This window comes from Lingula anatina, chromosome 1 (assembly GCF_051362555.1).
Source record: "Lingula anatina isolate TDL-2025a chromosome 1, LinAna3.0, whole genome shotgun sequence".
In the NCBI taxonomy this organism is placed as follows: Eukaryota; Metazoa; Brachiopoda; class Lingulata; order Lingulida; family Lingulidae; genus Lingula; species Lingula anatina.
In genome coordinates, this window is record NC_141767.1 from 65,481,655 (window position 1) to 65,501,490 (window position 19,836).

The following is a 19,836-nucleotide window of genomic DNA, read 5'->3' on the forward strand; positions in this document are numbered from 1 at the left end:
TACTTGTACCGTTAAATTCATAAAAAACTTATCATTTAACAGCATCGAATTTACTTTTTCAAAAACCTGTTTCTTTTTTATTTGAAAATTTGGCGTAAAATCACATATGATTGCACAAGCGACCACTTCTGAGACAGGTGCGACTCTCCTATAATTAGAGTCCAGAAAAAGATTCTCCTAAGAACTGTGGGATCGCATGCCGCCATTATTGTGAATCGGAGCGAGAAATATACTGCAAATTCAGGCGTGCGAAGCATCGAAAGACGTCTTTATATCTTTATCACAATGGACTAGTGATGAATTTTGGTATCCATTAGGTGCTAAAAGGTAAGAACCTGTTGGATTTCTTTACCGAGAGAAGGTAGAATTCGATTGTTTTTGAGAGGATGTGAAACTGACAGCGCACCCTTGACAACATGTAAACTATATGTGGTGTCAGTCTATGCACATTATTTTGAATGCCACATTTAAGGTAAGAGTTCAAATGATCTAATCGAAAGGAAGTATTTTATAATGAGTGTTAAATAAAATTGATTTATTTTATCATAAATCCATATCTGAATTTGCAGATTTGATGGCAAGCGTTGCACATTTATAACTGTAAATGTGATGTTTTGAATTGAAAGAGGATTTTCAGTGCAAAGCCAAAACCCTCTAAATATTGTCCGGTAGCATCTGTTACATTTTGCCAGATATGTGCAGCTTCTTTTCTATATTTGACTGGAACTACCACAATTGGAAAGTGTCAGCAGGTTCAGAATTCTATTTTTTCAGTTTAACATTATTTTAAAGCATTTTACTGCTGCCCTTATGGGTGATGATACAGCATACTGCCTGTTACATTCACTTATCTAAGCATGAAGATGGTAGTGGATAGCTAGGTAACAGTTTACAGTGTGTTAGTGTAAGTTTCTCTCTCTTTTTGTGTCAAAGGACTTCTCATATTGATGCATATCGTTCAGCAGTGTACAATAGTTATAGACATGGCCATTGTTTTGTATTATAGAATTTCACTAGAAAAAAAGAAAAGGCAAGATGTAGACCAGAGTGGGTTTTAATCAGTCTCCATTATGGCCAGTACATTTGACGTGTATGCCTATGAACCTCCATTGTCTCTGTGGGAACTGGTAAAGCATCATGTACCAGAGCATGAGCAGGAGGAAGTGAAGGACATGCTGGGAGAGTCCCTGGTGGAACAAAGCCTAGAGCTGCATGAGGAGGCATGATTTTGATTTAACATTGTTTATATCTAAACTTTGGCATATATTATTAATTTTAATTAAGTAAAATTATATTTTGAATTTAATAATCAGATATTGAAATGTTAATAATGGTATAATGTATAACTTAAAGAAGTAAAGTTCATGACTCATGTTCTATGTGGCAGGTGAATACATTGCTGGACATATGGCGAGATTACAGAGATGATACCAACCAAACAGTACAGAGATCTCAGATGTTTGAGCCTCCACTAGTCAGAGACAGGCTAAAACAAGAAATCAAATTCTTTGTTGACAGCTTGAGGGAAAAAGCACAGAAAAATGGAAGGTCAGCAGGACATTGTCTATATTCTAATAAATTAAATTTCATTTTAACATTGATTTTTGATAACATGCTGTTTATTAATCAGTCACATGAAATGTTATTGTTAATCTTTAGTGTTATCATAAGATATTCACCCACTTGGAAAATATGGAAAACTGAAGCAAAATTAATTCATTTGATATTTTCTTGCTTTAAATTAATATAGACTTCAATTTACAGGGATCCGTCTTTGGTCCTGTCAAGACATAATACAGAGGTTATCGAGTATGCACTAGACAAAAAAAGTATGTGAAATTGTTCCAAATTGCACTGTTTTTTGGTTGCTCTTCAATGATTTAAAGTTCTTTTAACATTAATAGATACTATAATCACATTAATTCAGCTTTATTTGAATAAGTATTCAATACATTTTGATACATTAAAATACTTCATCTGGTTCAAAGTTTTTAAATATTTATTGTACGACAACTTTGTCAAATTCCAGGGCCAGGTAGTGCAGAGACCTCTTCCCGCCCTTCAACGGCCAGAAGTTCACGTGACGGCAGGGAAACCCCACTCACTAGACTCACACCAACAAGTGACAGGTGGGCTGCACAGGATGGCAACTGAATTTATACCATCACTGTATTTTAGTGTTATGCTATTGTAAATAATAAGGCAAATGGAAGATGCATTTTGTGACCTGTGTGTTGCAAACTTTTTGATAACTTATTTTGTGGGCTTATGGCAAAAAATAAACTTCGGTTTTTTATAGAAACTCAGTGAAAATCACACAGTATTGGTAATTTTGAATACCCATTTTGGTTGAGTGTGTAGCATTTTCCTGATCTACTATTGCTGGTACACATATCTGTTTCTGAGGTCGTCTTTTCATTCTTATCCAGAGCTTCCACGCTGAGTGACGATGTGGAGTCTATGAATGATAAGCTGAATGTACTGAAACTGGATGATGTTGTTCTTCATTTAAGGTAAATGTTTATGAAGATGATGTAATGATAGTGTTAAGAACAGAATGCAAAATATGATGACATTCACTGTCAAAGTACATGTAAGCATCAGGTAAGACTTGTTGAGAACCAATAGTTTTTAAGGATTTTGAAAAAAGAATATTACCACAATAAAGTCACTGAATAACAGTTTGATAACATTTCATGATGTGATTTCCAGAGAAACCATGGAAGAGGAAGTTAACCAATTGCTCAGAGATATAGCCTTCCTTCAGGTGAGATGTTCTCATCTGTCCTTCTTTTAATTAATTAATTTCAAAGAGACAGATGAAAAATATTCACATTTTGGCACAATGTACACATTCAAATGACTTTAAGCATATTATTTCTCACCACTGACCACCGGAGATCTCTGCCCTCTGTCCAACTCTGGAGATACTGTCTTCTGGTCATCCCTGGTGATATCTGCTCTATATCCATCTCTGGAGATACTGTCTTCTGGTCATCCCTGGTGATATCTGCTCTATGTCCATCCCTGGTGATATCTGCTCTATATCCATCTCTGGAGATACTGTCTTCTGGCCATCGCTGGATATACCTGTCTTGTTCCCATTTCCTGAAATATCTGCCTTCTGTCTAGCCCTAAACATATCTGCTTTATGTCCATCCCTGGAGATACTGCCCTCTGTCCATCCCTGGAGATACTGCCCTCTGTCCATCCCTGGAGTTATCTGCTCTATGTCCATCCCTGGAGTTATCTGCTCTATGTCCATCCCTGGAGATACTGCCCTCTGTCCATCCCTGGAGTTATCTGCTCTATGTCCATCCTTGGAGATACTGCTTTATGTCCATCACTTGATATACCTGACATGTGTCCCTTCCTGGAAATATCTGCCTTGTGCCCATCCCTGGAGATATCTTGAAGGTAATGTCCCCTCTCAGGTAAGATCTGGGCAAAGATAACTTTTCTCTGTACTACTTCATCTGTCACAACTCCTAATTTTCATAATTTGGAACTAATGTATACAGTTACTAAATATTTAACTTTGAAAGTTACCTGCAATTCCAGGAGTGCCTTCAAGGAGAGGTGGACTACAGAGATGAGGCTCAGGCTGAGGAGCCTTCAATCACAGGTAAGACAAATCAGAAGTATATGAGCACTGTAGGTAACATGCTTTCAAAGGACACATTTTTGAATTAAGAAACAAATGCAAATAACATTTTGTGACCGATTTTCACACATAGCCTCAAAAGTAAAATTTTGTTTATATATGTTGATGTTTTGTAGAACTTCAGAAAGAAAGAGGTCATCTAGAGCAGGAGCTGTTATCAGATGTGGTTCCTAAAGCAAGTGGACCAGGGCTGGTCAAGTCAGGGTTGTTTAAGCCTACAGTGGGGACAAGGTAAGTTTGTGTTCTTTAAGAACAGCTGTTGAAAAATGTTAACCAAATACATAACTCATCACATTGTATGTTAAGCACTGCCCACTGTTGAACAGAGGAAAGTTGTAAAACACATTTCTACTCATTTTATTATTTCTATGAATGTATCACTGTCTTCTACCAGTAATCAGAAGTCACATTGTTCACACATAATCATATTGTAAAAACATTTGTTTCACATCAGGCGGGTCCCAGAGCCCCTAAAGCCATTACCAGCCAGTCCTAGCTCACCTAAAAGACAGCCTGGTCCCATGAAGGCCTCCCATGACATTCCACTGACCACCACCAGCACCGAGTCCAGACCTGGGTCAGACCAGGGGGTCAGGAAGACCCGGCTGACCAGAATGGACAGTGCAGGGTCTGCTAACAGTGATTCTTACCTAGAGGTAGCCTCCAATGGTGCAAGGGGTGAGGGACAAAGAAGACATTCAGGGGAGGTTGATACCTCTGCATTTAGGACTAAACACAGACTTATCAGAATTGGCTCCCTGCCAGCAAGCCCTCAGAGTTCTCCGTCCCCAATCTTGACTCCATCTCCACCAACCTCAGCCAATCCTAGTCATAGGCGGCCTGCCTCTGTGAGACTTAGGAAGTTGGTGGTTGATGGGACAGATAAGACATAAGATCTTCTTTTCTTGCTTCTGGTTGTTTTTATTATTCTTTAAAACAGTTATAGAAGGAAAATAAGTTGACTTGAAAAGTGTGGATGTGTAATTAAAAAGAAAAAACCTCTGAAGAACTGGTTCATTACTATCAACTTGAAACAAGTCTTAAGGGCAATTTAGAGAAAATTCTTTCTCATAGAACAGGCAAAGCTACATTTTAGCTGTTGTCTGTGATAAAGCAATCAAATCATGCTTTAAGGCTGAGAGTATGTGCGGGTTTTTCTTGATAGCTTGTCCCATTGGGTCAGGGACGCAGACCTGCCTTGTGGTCATTTCTGCCAATGTCCACAAACTCTTCCATCCCACCATGCCACTAATATGAAAACCACAAGCATTATTTTACAAAGTTGCTGGCAATTTTTTGCATTGTGTACACATGCTGTGATATGTACATTGTAATTATCATCAATTGTAATACTATATTATTGTTGGTGCTTTTAGAAATACAGTTGGTTTGAAATGTGTCGAGTTCATGCATCTGCTTGGATATCTTTTATTTGTAAGAAGGGAAGTATTATTGTACACAAGTTTTACAATTGAAGTATTTATTTCAAATACAGTTTGTAGCCTTTTAATAGCAACATTATATTCTTTCTTTTAATGGGATAGATAAGTTGAAATACTCCCTTTGCTCATTAAAATTATAAAACCAAACTGCAGTGAAGGCAAAAATTGATTCATCATTGAGTTTTTTGAAGACGGTTTTAAAAGATTAGGACATTTAAAAGTAGAGTCAATATAGTGAAATGTTCTTCCATCTTGTAGCCCATTTTTTCCAAAGTTAAGTTGATAAAAATGTATTCCCCAAAATGAAAGACGTTCCAATCTCCAGGAAATGGAAAGTACATAACCTCTTAGTCAGCACTCTATGCTAATACTTGACAATTAATATAGCAGGCATATATCAACTTTGTTAACACTGCTTTGATGATCTAAAATAATACTCTCATTGCAAACATTTTCTGAAAGTTCCAAGAAATGAGGAAATGTGACATCTTGATCACGGGGCATATCTCTATTGTTCAATTTCGCTGACAGTCCTTAGGGCATAGGCCACGTCGTCCTGACTGACATTGAGGCGCACTCTCTGGTGCAAATCATTACGTCCACTCTCTACCAGCAGCAGACGATAACTTCCCAGGCGGGAGCAGATGGATGCTACCTCTGACGCAGTGGGAGGAGTAATGCCTGCAGGAAATATGACACTTTTCATACAAATAGTTTGTCAGTAGAAGGGGAAACATTCATATACATGTTTCAGCAAAGTTATTCATGTATTTTTTTGCTGCAAACCACTCAGCTGGCTTCATACTTATTCAAAGTTTGAAGTTGCTATATAAAGCAAGTGAAGTTACATTGACAACCAAAAATATCTGAACTGTTCTTAGATGGTCTTACATTTTGAGACAAAAAAAGAAAGTTACCTTCAAACCTGCAGAGAGCTATGTGCTGTCTAAATATCTTGGAGAAGGCTGCCTCCTCCAGTCCACTCCTCTGGAACTCTGCCAGCACTGCCTTTAGGAACAGCTGCTCCTGTGCAGAGGCATTCCTAAAGTTAAAGTAGACCTTATCTAATTAAAGGTCATAGACTACAACTTTTTCCTTCTTTTTGTCCAAGAGAATTGGTCACTTTTTAAAGATTGAGACCTAAGTTTAGTTAGATTTTTTTACACAAAAATAAAGTTGGCTTGTAAAATATTTTACCTCATGGCTACAATTTTTGGTGATGAGAACATTTCCTGGATGGCAGTGTCAACATGTTCCATCTCCACTAGGCCTGGCTGGTTCTTCTTCTTGGCTTGAAATTCTGCAATTTCTGTGGCTCTCCTGCATATATCAAGGGCTCTTCTTGCATCACCTGACACTGCTGCCACCTACACATTAGTAATTTTTACATGAAACAATTTGAAGTGGTTCAAAACACTAATTAGTGTTTTATGTAATGGTTTGGTAAAAAAGCTCAACATAGATTCAGTCATCTGTCAAACCAACTATACTGAAAACATGGCTTTGAACTCCAGTGCAAAATTACCATTCCAAGGTCTATAGATGGTGGACTGAAAAGTATGGTTGACTCCTGTTATTTAGTCTCCAAGAAAAAACTAATTCTGTTTTATCTTCCTATCTAGAGACCAAGAAAAACTCATACTTTTCTGGCTGCCAACTGTATTGCATCTTCGTTGAAGGCTTTCACCCCCTTCATCCTTGATAACACTATCTCCTGAAGCTGCTTGTGTGTGTATGGCTGGAATGTCATTCGTGTCAAACCCTAAAATTGCAATAAAAATCTAATGTTGCCAACCTCTTCTGTTTGAAGATGTGACTGTCTGTGTCAAAGTTGAGTTTTTGGAAATGCCAAAACGACAAAAAAAAAACAAAAAAGTCTAATACTTGCACTATCTGAGCAAACTGCAAGAATTCTCACAATTGTTGAAAAAAAAGCTTATTAAATGGTAAACTGGTTACATTGTGGAGATTTAATACTTACTAGTCTACTGGACACTCTGTTCATCATAATTCTCTCAGGTAAATCCATGGTATTGGCTACAGCAAGCACAATAAGTCTGGCATGGGGTTTGGTGGGCCAATCAAAGATGTTGTACAACACATTCTGTTTTTTTGTCCACAGCAAATCCAACTAAATAAAAGATACATCATGATCAGATATAAAGCTCATATTTTCAAGCATATATGTCATGCAAATTTCAGGATTTATCAATCAGCAACATTACCTCATCCACCAGTAGCACAACAGTCTCTCTCCTGGGCGCTGCTGTGTTGAACCTCTTTTCCAGCAGGGCAGCTGCATGGTCAGGAGTGGCCTTAGCTCCAGTCAGTTCCTAGAAAACAACGTTGCCAGCCAATTTAACCAAAAAAGAGCAAAATAATGTGCTAAGCTCAAAACATGTTGATTTACAACTTGAAACAAAAGAAACAAGGTAGTGCTACCTAAAAATTTCAAGTTTACACATGTAATAGCTTGCAAGCTTCAACAACTGAGTAATTGACACTGTAAATGAAAGCTGTATAAAGGTAAATTCTAAAGCCAATAAGGCAACTGACTGGCATCACGACAGGAAGTAAACATTATGTGGCTAGTGGTAGTTTGTAGATTAAAAGTCACCTTCAGTAACTCTACATAGGCTTGATGTGGGTCTGTCAGTCTCATTCCGTTGAGTTCAATGAAGCGGAATGAATTCCCTTCATCAGTCTTACTCTGTAGTTGTAGTTCTCGTATCACTTCATGCACAGTGGCAGTCTTCCCTGTGCCTGGCACACCAGATATGTACATACAACTGGAAAAGAACAACACTATGACTAATGAAAACACAGACAGAATCTAACAGGAAAATGTGATAACATTACCTGTATTCATAAAATCTGAATAAAAATTGTCATTATGCTCTCCAAAATATAATCTAATACTTTCAATTTCATCTCCAAAGAACCCCAAAGTACAAATTCTTTTCTTCTTCTACTAACCCACTGGTTTTATCTAAGATGTGACCATCCACAAATTGGAAGATATCCTGGAACTCCTGGTCCCTGCAGGGCAGGGTTTCTGGCACAGCAGATACATGAAGTCTGAAAAACATGCAAACCATTTGACATTTTCAAATCTCCAGGGGTACAATATTGCTACAAGTAAAGCAATAGCTGAAAAATGACCTTTCTTTTCTTTCTTTTATCAAATTAGTTGATCACTGTAACCCCCACCGGCCAACTCAACCCCCTTACCTGGCTCTTGCTTGCTCCAGTACTGTTCTGGGTGTGGCACAAGCTTTGACACGGCTTGGGATGGATGGAGTGGCCTTACTTCTTGGAGTCTTTAACATAAGATTATAAAGAGAAGAATATATCAGAAAAACAGTAAATACTGAGAAAACATACTAAACATATGGACTGTGTCACTGCATTATGGAACAATTTTTAAACTTTGCACAGACTATAAAATCAGCATGAAACAATGTACTGGTACACATCTAGTATCAAGTTGTGTAATAACTGTCAAGTTTCATTAATAAAACTTGGTTTATTCCTGCAGAAATATTTAAATATTGTTGTTGATAATGGTCATTTCCTGCCTCACTGCCTCACTGACTCAATGAATCACTGATTCCCAGCCTCACCTTTGGAGTCCTGGCACAACTCTGCTTTCCAGGAGTCCTAACAGGTGTCTTACTGGCTTTTCTCCCTGTCATACTTTTCCTCCTGGAATTAGGTTTGGAATCATAACCCTCCAACGAATCCTCTGCAGAATCATCGCTATCACTGAGGTTCTTGGTATGTACACTGGCATCGCTGTTATCACTGTCATTGTCACTATGGAAGTACTTGACTGCTTTCTTCTTTCGACTGTAAAAAACAAGTTTTCTCTATTTCATAACAAAATCAGTCAAAATTGTAAGAGAGGAGAGGTTTAAGCTTAACACACATAGTTTTAGACTTCAAATGTAAGCAATGTACTAGCAATTTCTTATTCCCTTACATAAAAAGCATATTTTATCAATGATTGTGAAATTCGAGAAAAATATTTAGATATTCAATACACATCAAAAGCTCACCTGCTTGCCCTGGGTGTTGCAGCAGGTTTAGCATTTTTAGGTGTAGTTGGCTCTTTGCCACCTTTAGGAGTTGCAATAGCTTTGCTGTTCTTAGACTTAGCAGTTTTTGCTGTCTTTTGCACAGAAGAAACTGAACCATTTCTGAATGACTTCAAATCACAATCCTGGTCATCATCACTTTTAAATGAGTAAGGATCAGACACTCTCTTTTTCCTAGAACTGATTTGATGTGGGAGGGGAGAAGGGGTTATGAATAATTGTGAACAGAGCATAAAAATGGATCTCACAGACAAAACAAACTAAGATGCAATTAAACAGTATAAGCAGCTCACCGAAGTCAAAATAATATTTAGTATTAATTTCATGTGAAACCTATAACAAAAACTATTTACTTCCTGACAATTGGTTAAAATGAATAAGTTCAGATATTTGAAGTTCCCTCTGGTAGCAGTGACCTAGAACAATTGCTTTTACCTGCTTTTCTTTCTCTGTGCAGACTTCCCAAGGTCTGTAATAGGAAACTCTTTTCCAGATGGAACTTTAGCAACAACTCTTTCTGGAGAGACATCAAATGTAGCACTTTTCAAATCCCTCGAACTAACTGGTAGCTTTTCTAACATTACATTTGGCCAACTTTTCCCAGATTTTGTGAAAGGCAACGACTTCCTGCTGTTACGCTTGGACACAGGCTTCACATTCAGGTCACTGTCTGTGGAAGTTTTCCCCCTTTTAGGTGGACTATGAGAGCCCTCCACTTCAGTCTGGCTGACCTCACGCTTGGTTGTCATACCTGTGGACTTCCTGGAAGGCCTCTTAGTATTGGAGGCTACACAAGGCTCATCACCTTTAGTCCTCCTGTTGCCATGTTTTTTGGAGCTCAATGGAGTCACAGAGGTAAAAAGCTCAAAATCTTTACTTTTGACATTCTTTGTCACTTTCTGAGACTTGGATCTTTTGGTCTTCCCAGAAGTACTAGATACTGTGGAGTTATTTTCTTCCACTTTTTCTATCCCAAACTCACTGTCATCATCCATGATAATATCTGTGTTAGTCTCGCTGATGTCATCATCTACTAAACACTGTGCTACATCATCTGTCCGGAATGCTCTGTAGTATTTACTGATGACAGGACTCTTCAGATCTGAAAATATTGTACTGAGCGGTGACAAGGCATATAGAAATACATGTCGTAGCTAGGGGGCAGGGTTTGGGGGGGGGGGGAGGTGGTTTGAAAGAACCCTTTTTTTGCCAGAAAAAGGTCCCCTCTGGGTAAATTTTTATCTCGGTACATGAAGGTTTCATGGTAAAAAGTCCACTTTCTCAGAAAAAGAACCCCCCTTTTGAAACTGCTGGCTATGAGCCTGAGAAAATTACGTTTACTGCACTTGATAACAATAGAACCTTTTGAAGAGCAACCTTACATGTACAACAGCATAGTAAAGAAAAAAAAAACAAAACATCTAGTTATAGTCATGCTACATTTGAGTTCTTTTCATTATAGTAAAACTGTTTTCCCTTTGACACTAAAATATTTATATAAATAGTCATAGGTTTAAATCCTTTATAGACAAACATCTTCTGCTAAGCACTGCTGTATGTACCTATACTTTTTCTTGACTTCCCCTTCACAGGTGAGACAAGGATGTCCGTATCTTTGCAGGTCACTTTGTTTCTTGGCTTGCACTGAATGTCTTCAAGTGACATATCATCTAAAACTTTATCATCTTCATACAGTTCTCCATCTACTTTGCCAGCCATACTGTTCTCTTTGCCACTAGGTTTCTTGTTGGATCCCTTCGATTTTGATGATTTCATGAGAGAAGGCGATTTAGTATTACCATTGCTAGTGCTTCCAAAGTTGGATAAGGTAAGTGCACGTAACTTTTTCCCATCAAAAGAATACCTCAATAGAAATGTTGTGGTCCCAGTGTCAGATGTACATTTTTCAACCTCCGAGTCCATATTTTCTGCTACTTGTACAATCTGGAAACAGGACAAAGATGAGCCCATACCAGTAATTAGGAATCATTTATATAAATAACGTATTTTGGCAGCAAAAATTTCACAACACTCTTAATAAAAATTAGTGAAGTCCAAGACTCTTCACCTGGCTAGGTGAATGTTTTTTATATTCCTTGCATATTACCATGTAAAAGTACAGCCAAGCTTATGCCCATTATTGCAAAATTATAATTACTGACATTTTTATTGCAAAATTATAATTACGGACATTTATTATACAGTAGTATAATAAATGGCTCCACTCTGACTTACTTCACATTTGTCAATAATTGATTCAATATCAATTTCCCGTTCATAATTGCACAGATTCAAGAGCACCTCCTTTTCTCCGTAAGTTTTTCTGGTGACCCAAGATTGCAGTTCATGGTGGCGCCAGTACCACTGTACTACAGCAACATTTCTGCCATCTACACACACAGTATAAAATTACTTGTAAAAATATCCCAAAGTTACATGTACCAGACAATAATTTATGTTTTAAGGATTTGGTAAACTCGGGTTTAACAATGTCTTAAATATTTACAAATTTGATTTTACTATTATTAGAGACAGTATTGATATCACTGACCATCTTCATAAAGATCCAGTATCCGTGCCACATATGCATTCTGCTTCACATTTTTCTCATCTAGGCTGTCACTGTTGTTAACTAGGACACCGTCACCTATACATACTTCAAGTCTGCCATTCTTATATGACCTGCATTACACAAATATAAAACAATAAATAGTAAGAATAAAAATTATTTAGGCAAAAATAAAATAAATCTTTGAAGTAAAAGGATAATCCTGAAATGCCTTATTATTTCAAACTACTAAAATGTTATTAAATTAAATCAAAATTCAGGATTCATAGCTAAAAATGTAGTTAAATGTGAAAAAAAAAAATACTGGCTTGTTCTTGTATCACTTACAATGAAAAAAAAGGGTGATACTTATCAAAACCAGATATAAACAGATGTTTACATATCGAAATAAACACATTACTGTGTGTGTATGTATGTATATATATATATATATAAATATATATTTATATAAATAACATATTTTGGCAGCAAAAATTTCACAACACTCTTAATAAAAATTAGTGAAGTCCAAACTTGAAGACTCTTCACCTGGCTAGGTGAATGTTTTTTATATTCCTTGCATTTTACCATGTAAAAGTACAGCCAAGCTTATGCCCATTATATATATATATATATATATATATATATATATATATATATATATATATATATATATATATATATTTTAAGTTGAATTAGGCTCATACTGGGGTTTTCAGGTGCAAATTACTTGTGGATGGTGTTAATTCAAATAGTTTATGGCACAGACAGCTCAACCCCTTCTCTCTCTCTCTCTCTCTCTCTCGCTCTGTGCGTGTTTGTGTGTGTGCGTGCGTGTGTTAATATAGTTGGCCCTTCCCTTTTTTATTACTATATTGGGTCCTTTAAAAATGGTTGCCAACACAATTATTTCCGTATGGCTTATTTACAAAGATAAACAAAATGACAGTACTCTACCTGTAATGAAGGCGGTTTTCTAAACGCCGATCCTTCACTTCGCCTTTGCCAACCCATGTGAATGAACGCATCTGTCTCTGAGACAGAGAAAAATAGCGGCGTGATCTCTTCATGACGTTCACCAACACAAAGTTTCCCGCGGTCCTATCTCAGCGCCATCTACTGGTAGTAACGTTTTACTTGACGTATGACTTGAAGCCAAGTGTACTTTCTTACTTATTCTTATCAATAAAACGTAATGAAAAAGCCCATAACTGCATCGGAGGCTTCTATAAATGGACACATTAAACAGTTTGAAACAGCGAATTGATTGTCTTGCAAGTGATGTTGTAACTGGGTCACGAGAACTAACGTGAGCTTAAAGAGGCATCATGGCGAACCGAACAGTAAAAGACGCTGTTTCTATAAAAGGCACAAACCCACAGTATTTAGTAGAAAAGATCATTCGGACAAGAATTTACGAATGTAGATACTGGAAAGAAGAGTGTTTTGCATTAACAGGTATGATTACATATTACTGCCCTCGAAAACCCCAATAAGCTATCTTTGTTCGCAGGTACATGTATCTGATTGTATCCCCCCTGCCTTTTTGCCGGCTAGGCATCTAGCATTGAAAGCCGAGAACTCCCCCCTTTCGGGCACTGTGCAATCCAAATAACCAGTAACAGAGACAGATAACATGGGTTACCACCGTCCTGGTATAAAACATGGGTACAAAATAAGTCCTTCGTTTAGTAATTTTTTCTTTGGTTTTAACCAGTCTAAGAATTTGAACATGTTGAGTGGGTAGAAAGCTACTGGTAGAACTAGAAAGTTCAGCTATTAATCTGGGCTCACAGTATTATAATTAAGAAAAAAATGTAGATGCAAATGTAATGTAATGCAAAGAAACAAGTGTCCTTAGCTGAAAACTTTGTAAATGTTGTTGGTAATTTGGAAATATCCTTTTCCGATGTGATTCAATGTTTTAATTTCCACGTACCAAATCATTACAGTTACAATGCTCTGTCTTTAAGTTTTGAACAACATAGTAAGTTTAGATTATATAATTTTTTGTTAACCTTTAACAGAACTGATGAATATTTCTTTAAGTTTTGAACAACATAGTAAGTTTAGATTATATAATTTTTTGTTAACCTTTTTTTCTAGCGGAACTTTTGGTTGACAAAGCAATGGAGTTGAAATATGTAGGAGGGGTGTTTGGTGGTAATATAAAACCCACTCCGTTCCTTTGTCTGGTCTTGAAGATGCTACAGATACAGCCTGAGAAAGACATTGTGGTTGAGTTTATCAGAAATGAAGATTTTAAGTAAGATATATCATGTATTTCATGATGACATTTTGTTGTTTGTAATATTATTTCACATTTTGCCTTTGATTTACATCCCCCCCCCTTTTTTTGATTGCCTTTTAATCAGTAGCTTTTAAATTATGATTATAATAATAATACTAATATCTTTTGACATAGATAAAATACTTGTGGACATGTCTAATATCCAGCATCGTTAATATCGGTAGCATTTAGATATCTTCACTCTATTTCAGATATGTCAGAGCTTTAGGTGCACTATATATGAGGTTGATTGGGACTTCACTGGACTGTTACAAATATCTAGAACCACTCTACAATGACTTTAGAAAGATGAAACAGCAAGACAGAATGGGAAGTAAGTATGGTGTAAATGTTGAGCAAATCTTACTCTTGTTTGACTTATTGTTTGGATCTCAATAGAACCATATTTTTTGTACCTCACATTTGCATATTATTATATTACAAAGCCTTTCTGGCAGATGGCCTGCTAACATTGGTTCTGCTTTATTAGGTGACCCAGTTTGACTAGAATTAGAATTTGAATTCCTTCATGATTCTGTTGATTGCTTTATAGCTTTTTGAGCAGAACTTACTGAGATTCAAGAAGCATGTAAATCTTTCATTAAATGTATTATTTATATTTCAGATTTCTCAATTATTCACATGGATGAGTTTATAGATTCTCTGCTGCGAGAAGAGAGGGTGTGTGATATCATCCTTCCTAGAATACAGGTACTTGACACACCATTAGTGAGTCTACAGAATAGATACATCACATTTCATAACACCATATATAGAATTTAGATCAACATTGAGTAAATAGTTGGTTATGGTGTGGTAGTGTTAATTGCAAGAAAATTAGGATATTCATGCATTAATACAGTATTATGTTGTTGTATTATGTACATTTGCAGAAGAGAGCAGTGTTTGAAGACAACAATGAGCTGGACCCACGGGTCAGTGCCCTTGAAGACGACATGGAGGACATGGAATCCAGTGATGAAGGAGAAATAGTGGTCAGTTCTAATCCCATTTTCTTTGCATGGACTTCACTACTTTTTAGGTTTATTGAAATAGAATTGAACTTGGATTTGAACACAAAATTTGAACTCTAGAATTTAAGGGAATTATCGGATGATTGTGCAAATTTGTGGTATTTTGTGATGTAAACTTGGTAGCTTTTATCTGTAGGAGAATGATAAGAGGAGTCCAACTCCAGAAAGGAAGAGAGGGAACTATCGTGACTTAGACCAACCCAGAGATCCTCCGTCTCCCAGATATCGTAGAAGTAGCAGATCACCAGCCAGGAGGAGGTAAGTTAGGCACTACTGACTGGATTACCTTTCACACTTGGGGATCCAGCACAATGACACACCCAATACACTGGCACTTTCAACACAATGAAATGCCTAGTACACCAAGTGAAATGGAACACCTAACAAACTTGCGCATCCAGCACAATGGATCACTTATCACATTGGCACACCCAGTGCAATGGAACATCTAACATGCTTGTATACACCCACTACAATAGAACACCTAATGCAATGACACACCAAATATTATTACATTGACATATTTTTTAATTTTTCTACAGGCGATCACGGTCTAGGGATCGAGATAGAGATCAAAGGAGAAGAAGAAGCAGATCAAGAGAAAGAAGACACAAATCACCAAGTAAGTCTTCTCTTGACAAGGATTATAAAGGTTAATGTGCATTTTTCTATTGATTATATTATCATGCTCAGTATTTTTTCCAAGAAAAAAATATACATTTTTATAACTATTAAACGTCTTCTTAATTCTTCAATTCTTCATTTATGTTTTATTATTATTTTGTTCTCATTGTGCAAGAAAATTAATATAAGCTAATAAATGTAATGTTTCACTGTAAAATGGATAAGCTTATAGACACTCTGCCGTGAAAGTTAATGTGATTGAAATATCTGACACATTTTGTATTGTTTTTTGAAGGCCACAGACACAAGCACAGAGACGAGGATGACAAGTAAGTAACATGGCAATTGTGAAGTATACATTTACTTGAGCAGTTGAAATAAAGCTTTGGTAGAAAGGTTTTTTGTTTCTGCATTGACTAAACATATTTGAGGTAAAATCTAGTAACATTATAGACCTGGAATATAGTCTTTTAATGACAAGATTTGGTCCTCTTCTAGGATCTTGCACTGTTGGGTTCCATTTGCTGGAAAAAAACTACTTTTCATGTTTCAGACATAAAAGGCACAAGAAGTCAAAGAGAAGTCACAGATCTAGGTCTAGATCAAAGGAAAGAAGTAAAAAGACTGAAAGTAGCAGTAAATCTAGTAAAGAAGATCTTGAAATTAAAGAAGCTAATGAACTAAGAGCCAAACTAGGTCTTGCTCCTCTCAGGCCATGAGTTTCATTTCATGAGCTGCAAAGTCCACTTAGATTGATATCAAACTTTGATGTCCAATTATCTAAGATTTGTTTATTTTTTATCCAAATGAAAATTTGGACGTACTCTCTTTTAAGTTGACACCAGCATTCTTAGGGTCATTGAAAGCTGTGGTCAATGCTTGCTGGAAGAGCCATGAAAGGACTAGGTTTTGAGAGTGCTTGAGCTGTAGTAGAACCATTCACACAAAAACAGCAATTTTACTTTAGAATCAATTTCTCTTTTATTTCTCTCTTAAGATGTACAACAGTGTATTAAATGAATTCACAGTTTTGACATTTTAACATTCTCATCATGTACATAGTATACATATAATAAAGTACCCAATACTGCTATAACCAGCTTTATTATCATTATAATCTTATGTTCCAAAGCTCCTGTGATGTTGCCTCGTCACCATGAATGTTTAATTACCTGGAAATATTTCTTGTCAAAGGATAGAAGTGAAAGCCACCAGATAGGGTTGCAGGTTGCAACATTCCAGTTCTCATAGTACATTTGTTTGTTGTTGGGCATGTTATTAACAAATCTGGCAATGTGACAATGCCTGAAAACAAATGGAACTGATACCTAAATATGAAAACTGCATAAATACATAAAATAGGCAACCCTGAAGAAAAACTTAATTCAATGGATAATTTTATTTTGGAGCAGCTATCTTGTTTTTATTATACACAATCACAATGAAGATGAGTGGGTGTATGTCCAAATATACCCCCTCCCCCCAATATTGTGCTATACCTTAGCTGTGCCATCTGATGACTAATGTTATAGTTCTAGAACTTGAGAAGAATATTGGTGCCAATATATACATCACACTAATTGGTAATACATATTGAATAGAAAGTTTATAATATTCAATGAATCTGGGAATGCCCGTTGTGTAGATTGCATAAGATGTTTGTGCAATGAAACATGCTGGGTAATCTACAAGCAACTGTCATATCAGCTATAGGCAACAAACAACCCACAAACATAGGAAAATTCAAATCTTTACACTGGCACTACATAGTTGCTGTAACAAAATCAGTTGCTTCTAGTTATTTGAACATTGGTAAAAATTTCTTTCATTAAATAATGATCATGCTTCCATTATAAACCCCCTAAGCTGTTTTCCATTTGTTTAAAACCATCAATGATATAATAAATAATGTAAAACGTCTTAAAATCTGATGCTTCTGCATTTAACCTACTGACGCATTTCAAAATGTAATCTCATAATGGTTTGGGAAACCTAATAAAAACTCACCTTACAGTAAAAAGGGCCAGCTTGCCAAGACCAGAGACTTGCAGTATTAATCTAAGCTCCATCATCATGATCAGTTCTGAAGTCCTACAACATACTAACAGCATCAACAAACAACTACTACACATTAACAATTTTTGTGCCATCTACACAGATATTTTTTAGTAATATTTTTATAGCACCAACTTTAACAGGGATTGTTTATGTTCAAGACAATCACTGGTCTGGTATATACACTGTACATTTCTATTCGGCTTAAGTATGTTCAAGCTGCACAGTGTATATATTCATATTGCAGATAACCTTTTTTACACATATCACTAGTTTTATCCACATTTCATCAGTGATAGATGTGTAGAAACTTGAATTCTGTTCTTATGGTGATGACTGACAACAGTGGCTCCCCCTTGCAACAACGTGACGGTGTCTGTGCTGCCCCCTACAGGGACACGGAACAGACCTTGGCCCCTGAAGGAGCCGAGGCTTTTCCCATGTAATTTTGCCTGACAGATTACTTTATTTCTTGTTCAGATCTTTTTTGTAGTTTGCTGTGGGGAATCCTTTATATTACAGTTCAGATTGGCAACATTTGGTGGTGGCTGCAATTTTCGAAGTTCTTGTTTCATGTTTTGGAACGCTCTCTCTAACTTGCTGCTCTTCTGACAGGCCACCCAGCCTTCTACTTCCTGAAAACATTAAAACAAGAGGTTGGAATATTATTCCGTTTTCATGTATCATGTAAATAAGGAGGCATAGGCGTATTCTGTGAAACAATACATGACCTTTTATCAGAATTAAACAAGGTGCAATATAAATTGCAGTATAAAAATATTAAATCATGCTTTACCTGTATTAATCTTTCTCGTTTGAGGTAGAAATGAGTTTTAATCACATCTTCAAATCCCTGGCTTGGGTTGTGCAGTTGGGCAATAATGGCATATTTGATATTGTTGATTTGCACATCTGGAAGTAAATTTAACACTAGAAGCACTTAGTCCAACTCGCAGTTATTATCACTGTTATTTTTAAATTATATATTAAGTATTTTATTAAGTACAATCCACTTTGGGCAGACCTGTGGTAAGAAGATGGTATCTAGATTTGTCTCCTTCAAACTACTGTCCGTATTATACACGATGACCAAGCAAGACATTACCTAGGTTATACTCCTGACTGTGTTTCTTCCCTACATCTGTCCCTATCTCCTGCTCATAGCCAGGCTCATTGAAGTAAGGTTCTGGCACCAGGATCAGGGACTGTATAGAGACTAACACCTGCAGCACAGTGGATGTGGTCTCGTTCCACTGTTCTCCTTGCTGTCCTTCCCAAGTCCCCAGCAGAGATAAGCACACCTTGCCACAACTGTGGAAACAGCAACACAGAGTACTGTTATATGAGGTCAATGGAATGTCATATGAGGTCAACAACTTTTCAAATATATATTAACAATGTTGGCAGTTAAAATTAGTTACAGTGCAGTAGCATACTGCTTTGAAATAATTACAAGCTTAATATTGTAGAACATCTAACACATAAAGAACTAAGCTTATCTTCTGTTTTATGCTGTTGTCATTTTGTTCATCAAAAAAAATATTTACATTTCTCATAAAAACTTACTTGTATAAATTAGGATTAAATCTCACAGTTCCACCACCTGTTGTCTAAAATAAAACACAACAGCACATACTTCAAAGAAAAATAGACCACAGTACCAAATTCTCTAAATTAAATATTTATACAACTTTGTTAAAATGTCTGAAATTCTTATATAGAGAATTAAATATTTATACAACTTTGTTAAAATGTCTGAAATTCTTATATATCTATTTAAAAAAAACAATAGTCATTGCAATTTACACCATTTAAAAAGTAAAACTATATACACGAAACGTTGCTGATACCAACTTGTAAATTGACTAGAGGTGGTGTTTTAGGATATGATGGTGGAAAGAAAATATCAAATTGGTAGCAGCCTCCAGAGTAAGGTGTGCCTTCTGGCCTGAAAGTACAACACATAAATAAAGGTTACTAACTGAGCCAAACTGCCCCCAATGTTATCACTTGTATACTCACCAAGTATGATATTAAAATTTTCATTACATAGTTGCTATGTCCAGCCAATCACTTAAATTA

The 19,836-nt window shown here is 36.4% G+C and overlaps 3 protein-coding genes across 3 annotated transcripts in view; 2 read left to right on the forward strand and 1 right to left on the reverse strand.

The window, feature by feature from the left end:
- The first annotated feature begins 167 nt into the window (after positions 1 to 167).
- LOC106181041 (coiled-coil domain-containing protein 24) lies at positions 168 to 5,072 on the forward strand. The gene is made up of 10 exons (XM_013565290.2): positions 168 to 327; positions 1,007 to 1,220; positions 1,388 to 1,548; positions 1,765 to 1,829; positions 2,030 to 2,129; positions 2,430 to 2,513; positions 2,713 to 2,767; positions 3,562 to 3,625; positions 3,781 to 3,895; positions 4,119 to 5,072. The coding sequence occupies exons 2-10, from the start codon at positions 1,071 to 1,073 to the stop codon at positions 4,555 to 4,557; spliced, it is 1,233 nt and encodes a 410-aa protein (XP_013420744.1). The 5' UTR covers positions 168 to 327; positions 1,007 to 1,070; the 3' UTR covers positions 4,558 to 5,072.
- Positions 5,073 to 5,127: 55 nt separating this feature from the next.
- Positions 5,128 to 19,836, reverse strand: part of LOC106181040 (uncharacterized) — a 33,360-nt gene continuing 18,651 nt past the window's right edge. Inside the window, exons 28-51 of the mRNA XM_087017345.1 lie at positions 19,609 to 19,702; positions 19,321 to 19,364; positions 18,860 to 19,065; positions 18,551 to 18,666; positions 18,232 to 18,389; positions 17,707 to 17,790; positions 16,872 to 17,004; positions 16,524 to 16,623; positions 12,709 to 12,859; positions 11,755 to 11,885; positions 11,439 to 11,593; positions 10,766 to 11,147; positions 9,639 to 10,305; positions 9,165 to 9,383; positions 8,730 to 8,955; positions 8,338 to 8,426; positions 8,083 to 8,184; positions 7,724 to 7,895; positions 7,332 to 7,439; positions 7,088 to 7,237; positions 6,749 to 6,868; positions 6,304 to 6,473; positions 6,024 to 6,148; positions 5,128 to 5,787 (exon numbers count right to left, since the gene is read on the reverse strand). Of these exons, the coding sequence (XP_086873471.1) occupies positions 5,615 to 5,787; positions 6,024 to 6,148; positions 6,304 to 6,473; positions 6,749 to 6,868; positions 7,088 to 7,237; positions 7,332 to 7,439; positions 7,724 to 7,895; positions 8,083 to 8,184; positions 8,338 to 8,426; positions 8,730 to 8,955; positions 9,165 to 9,383; positions 9,639 to 10,305; positions 10,766 to 11,147; positions 11,439 to 11,593; positions 11,755 to 11,885; positions 12,709 to 12,859; positions 16,524 to 16,623; positions 16,872 to 17,004; positions 17,707 to 17,790; positions 18,232 to 18,389; positions 18,551 to 18,666; positions 18,860 to 19,065; positions 19,321 to 19,364; positions 19,609 to 19,702 (4,075 nt within the window). The 3' untranslated portion in view covers positions 5,128 to 5,614. The remainder of the gene's footprint in view (positions 5,788 to 6,023; positions 6,149 to 6,303; positions 6,474 to 6,748; positions 6,869 to 7,087; positions 7,238 to 7,331; positions 7,440 to 7,723; positions 7,896 to 8,082; positions 8,185 to 8,337; positions 8,427 to 8,729; positions 8,956 to 9,164; positions 9,384 to 9,638; positions 10,306 to 10,765; positions 11,148 to 11,438; positions 11,594 to 11,754; positions 11,886 to 12,708; positions 12,860 to 16,523; positions 16,624 to 16,871; positions 17,005 to 17,706; positions 17,791 to 18,231; positions 18,390 to 18,550; positions 18,667 to 18,859; positions 19,066 to 19,320; positions 19,365 to 19,608; positions 19,703 to 19,836) is intronic.
- LOC106181042 (pre-mRNA-splicing factor 38A) lies at positions 12,985 to 16,795 on the forward strand. The gene is made up of 9 exons (XM_013565291.2): positions 12,985 to 13,209; positions 13,858 to 14,017; positions 14,254 to 14,375; positions 14,667 to 14,752; positions 14,935 to 15,036; positions 15,212 to 15,333; positions 15,618 to 15,697; positions 15,995 to 16,028; positions 16,253 to 16,795. The coding sequence occupies exons 1-9, from the start codon at positions 13,080 to 13,082 to the stop codon at positions 16,416 to 16,418; spliced, it is 1,002 nt and encodes a 333-aa protein (XP_013420745.1). The 5' UTR covers positions 12,985 to 13,079; the 3' UTR covers positions 16,419 to 16,795.

Excerpts from the sequence above, each read along its gene's own strand:
- LOC106181041 (XM_013565290.2), top strand. The coding sequence starts at position 1,071 with ATGGCCAGTACATTTGACGTGTATGCCTATGAACCTCCATTGTCTCTG. Across the intron at positions 1,549-1,764 it reads AAAGCACAGAAAAATGGAAG|GGATCCGTCTTTGGTCCTGT; the intron begins GTCAGCAGGACA and ends TTCAATTTACAG. Across the intron at positions 1,830-2,029 it reads GTATGCACTAGACAAAAAAA|GGCCAGGTAGTGCAGAGACC; the intron begins GTATGTGAAATT and ends GTCAAATTCCAG.
- LOC106181042 (XM_013565291.2), top strand. The coding sequence starts at position 13,080 with ATGGCGAACCGAACAGTAAAAGACGCTGTTTCTATAAAAGGCACAAAC. Across the intron at positions 13,210-13,857 it reads AGAGTGTTTTGCATTAACAG|CGGAACTTTTGGTTGACAAA; the intron begins GTATGATTACAT and ends CTTTTTTTCTAG. Across the intron at positions 15,698-15,994 it reads AAGAAGACACAAATCACCAA|GCCACAGACACAAGCACAGA; the intron begins GTAAGTCTTCTC and ends TGTTTTTTGAAG.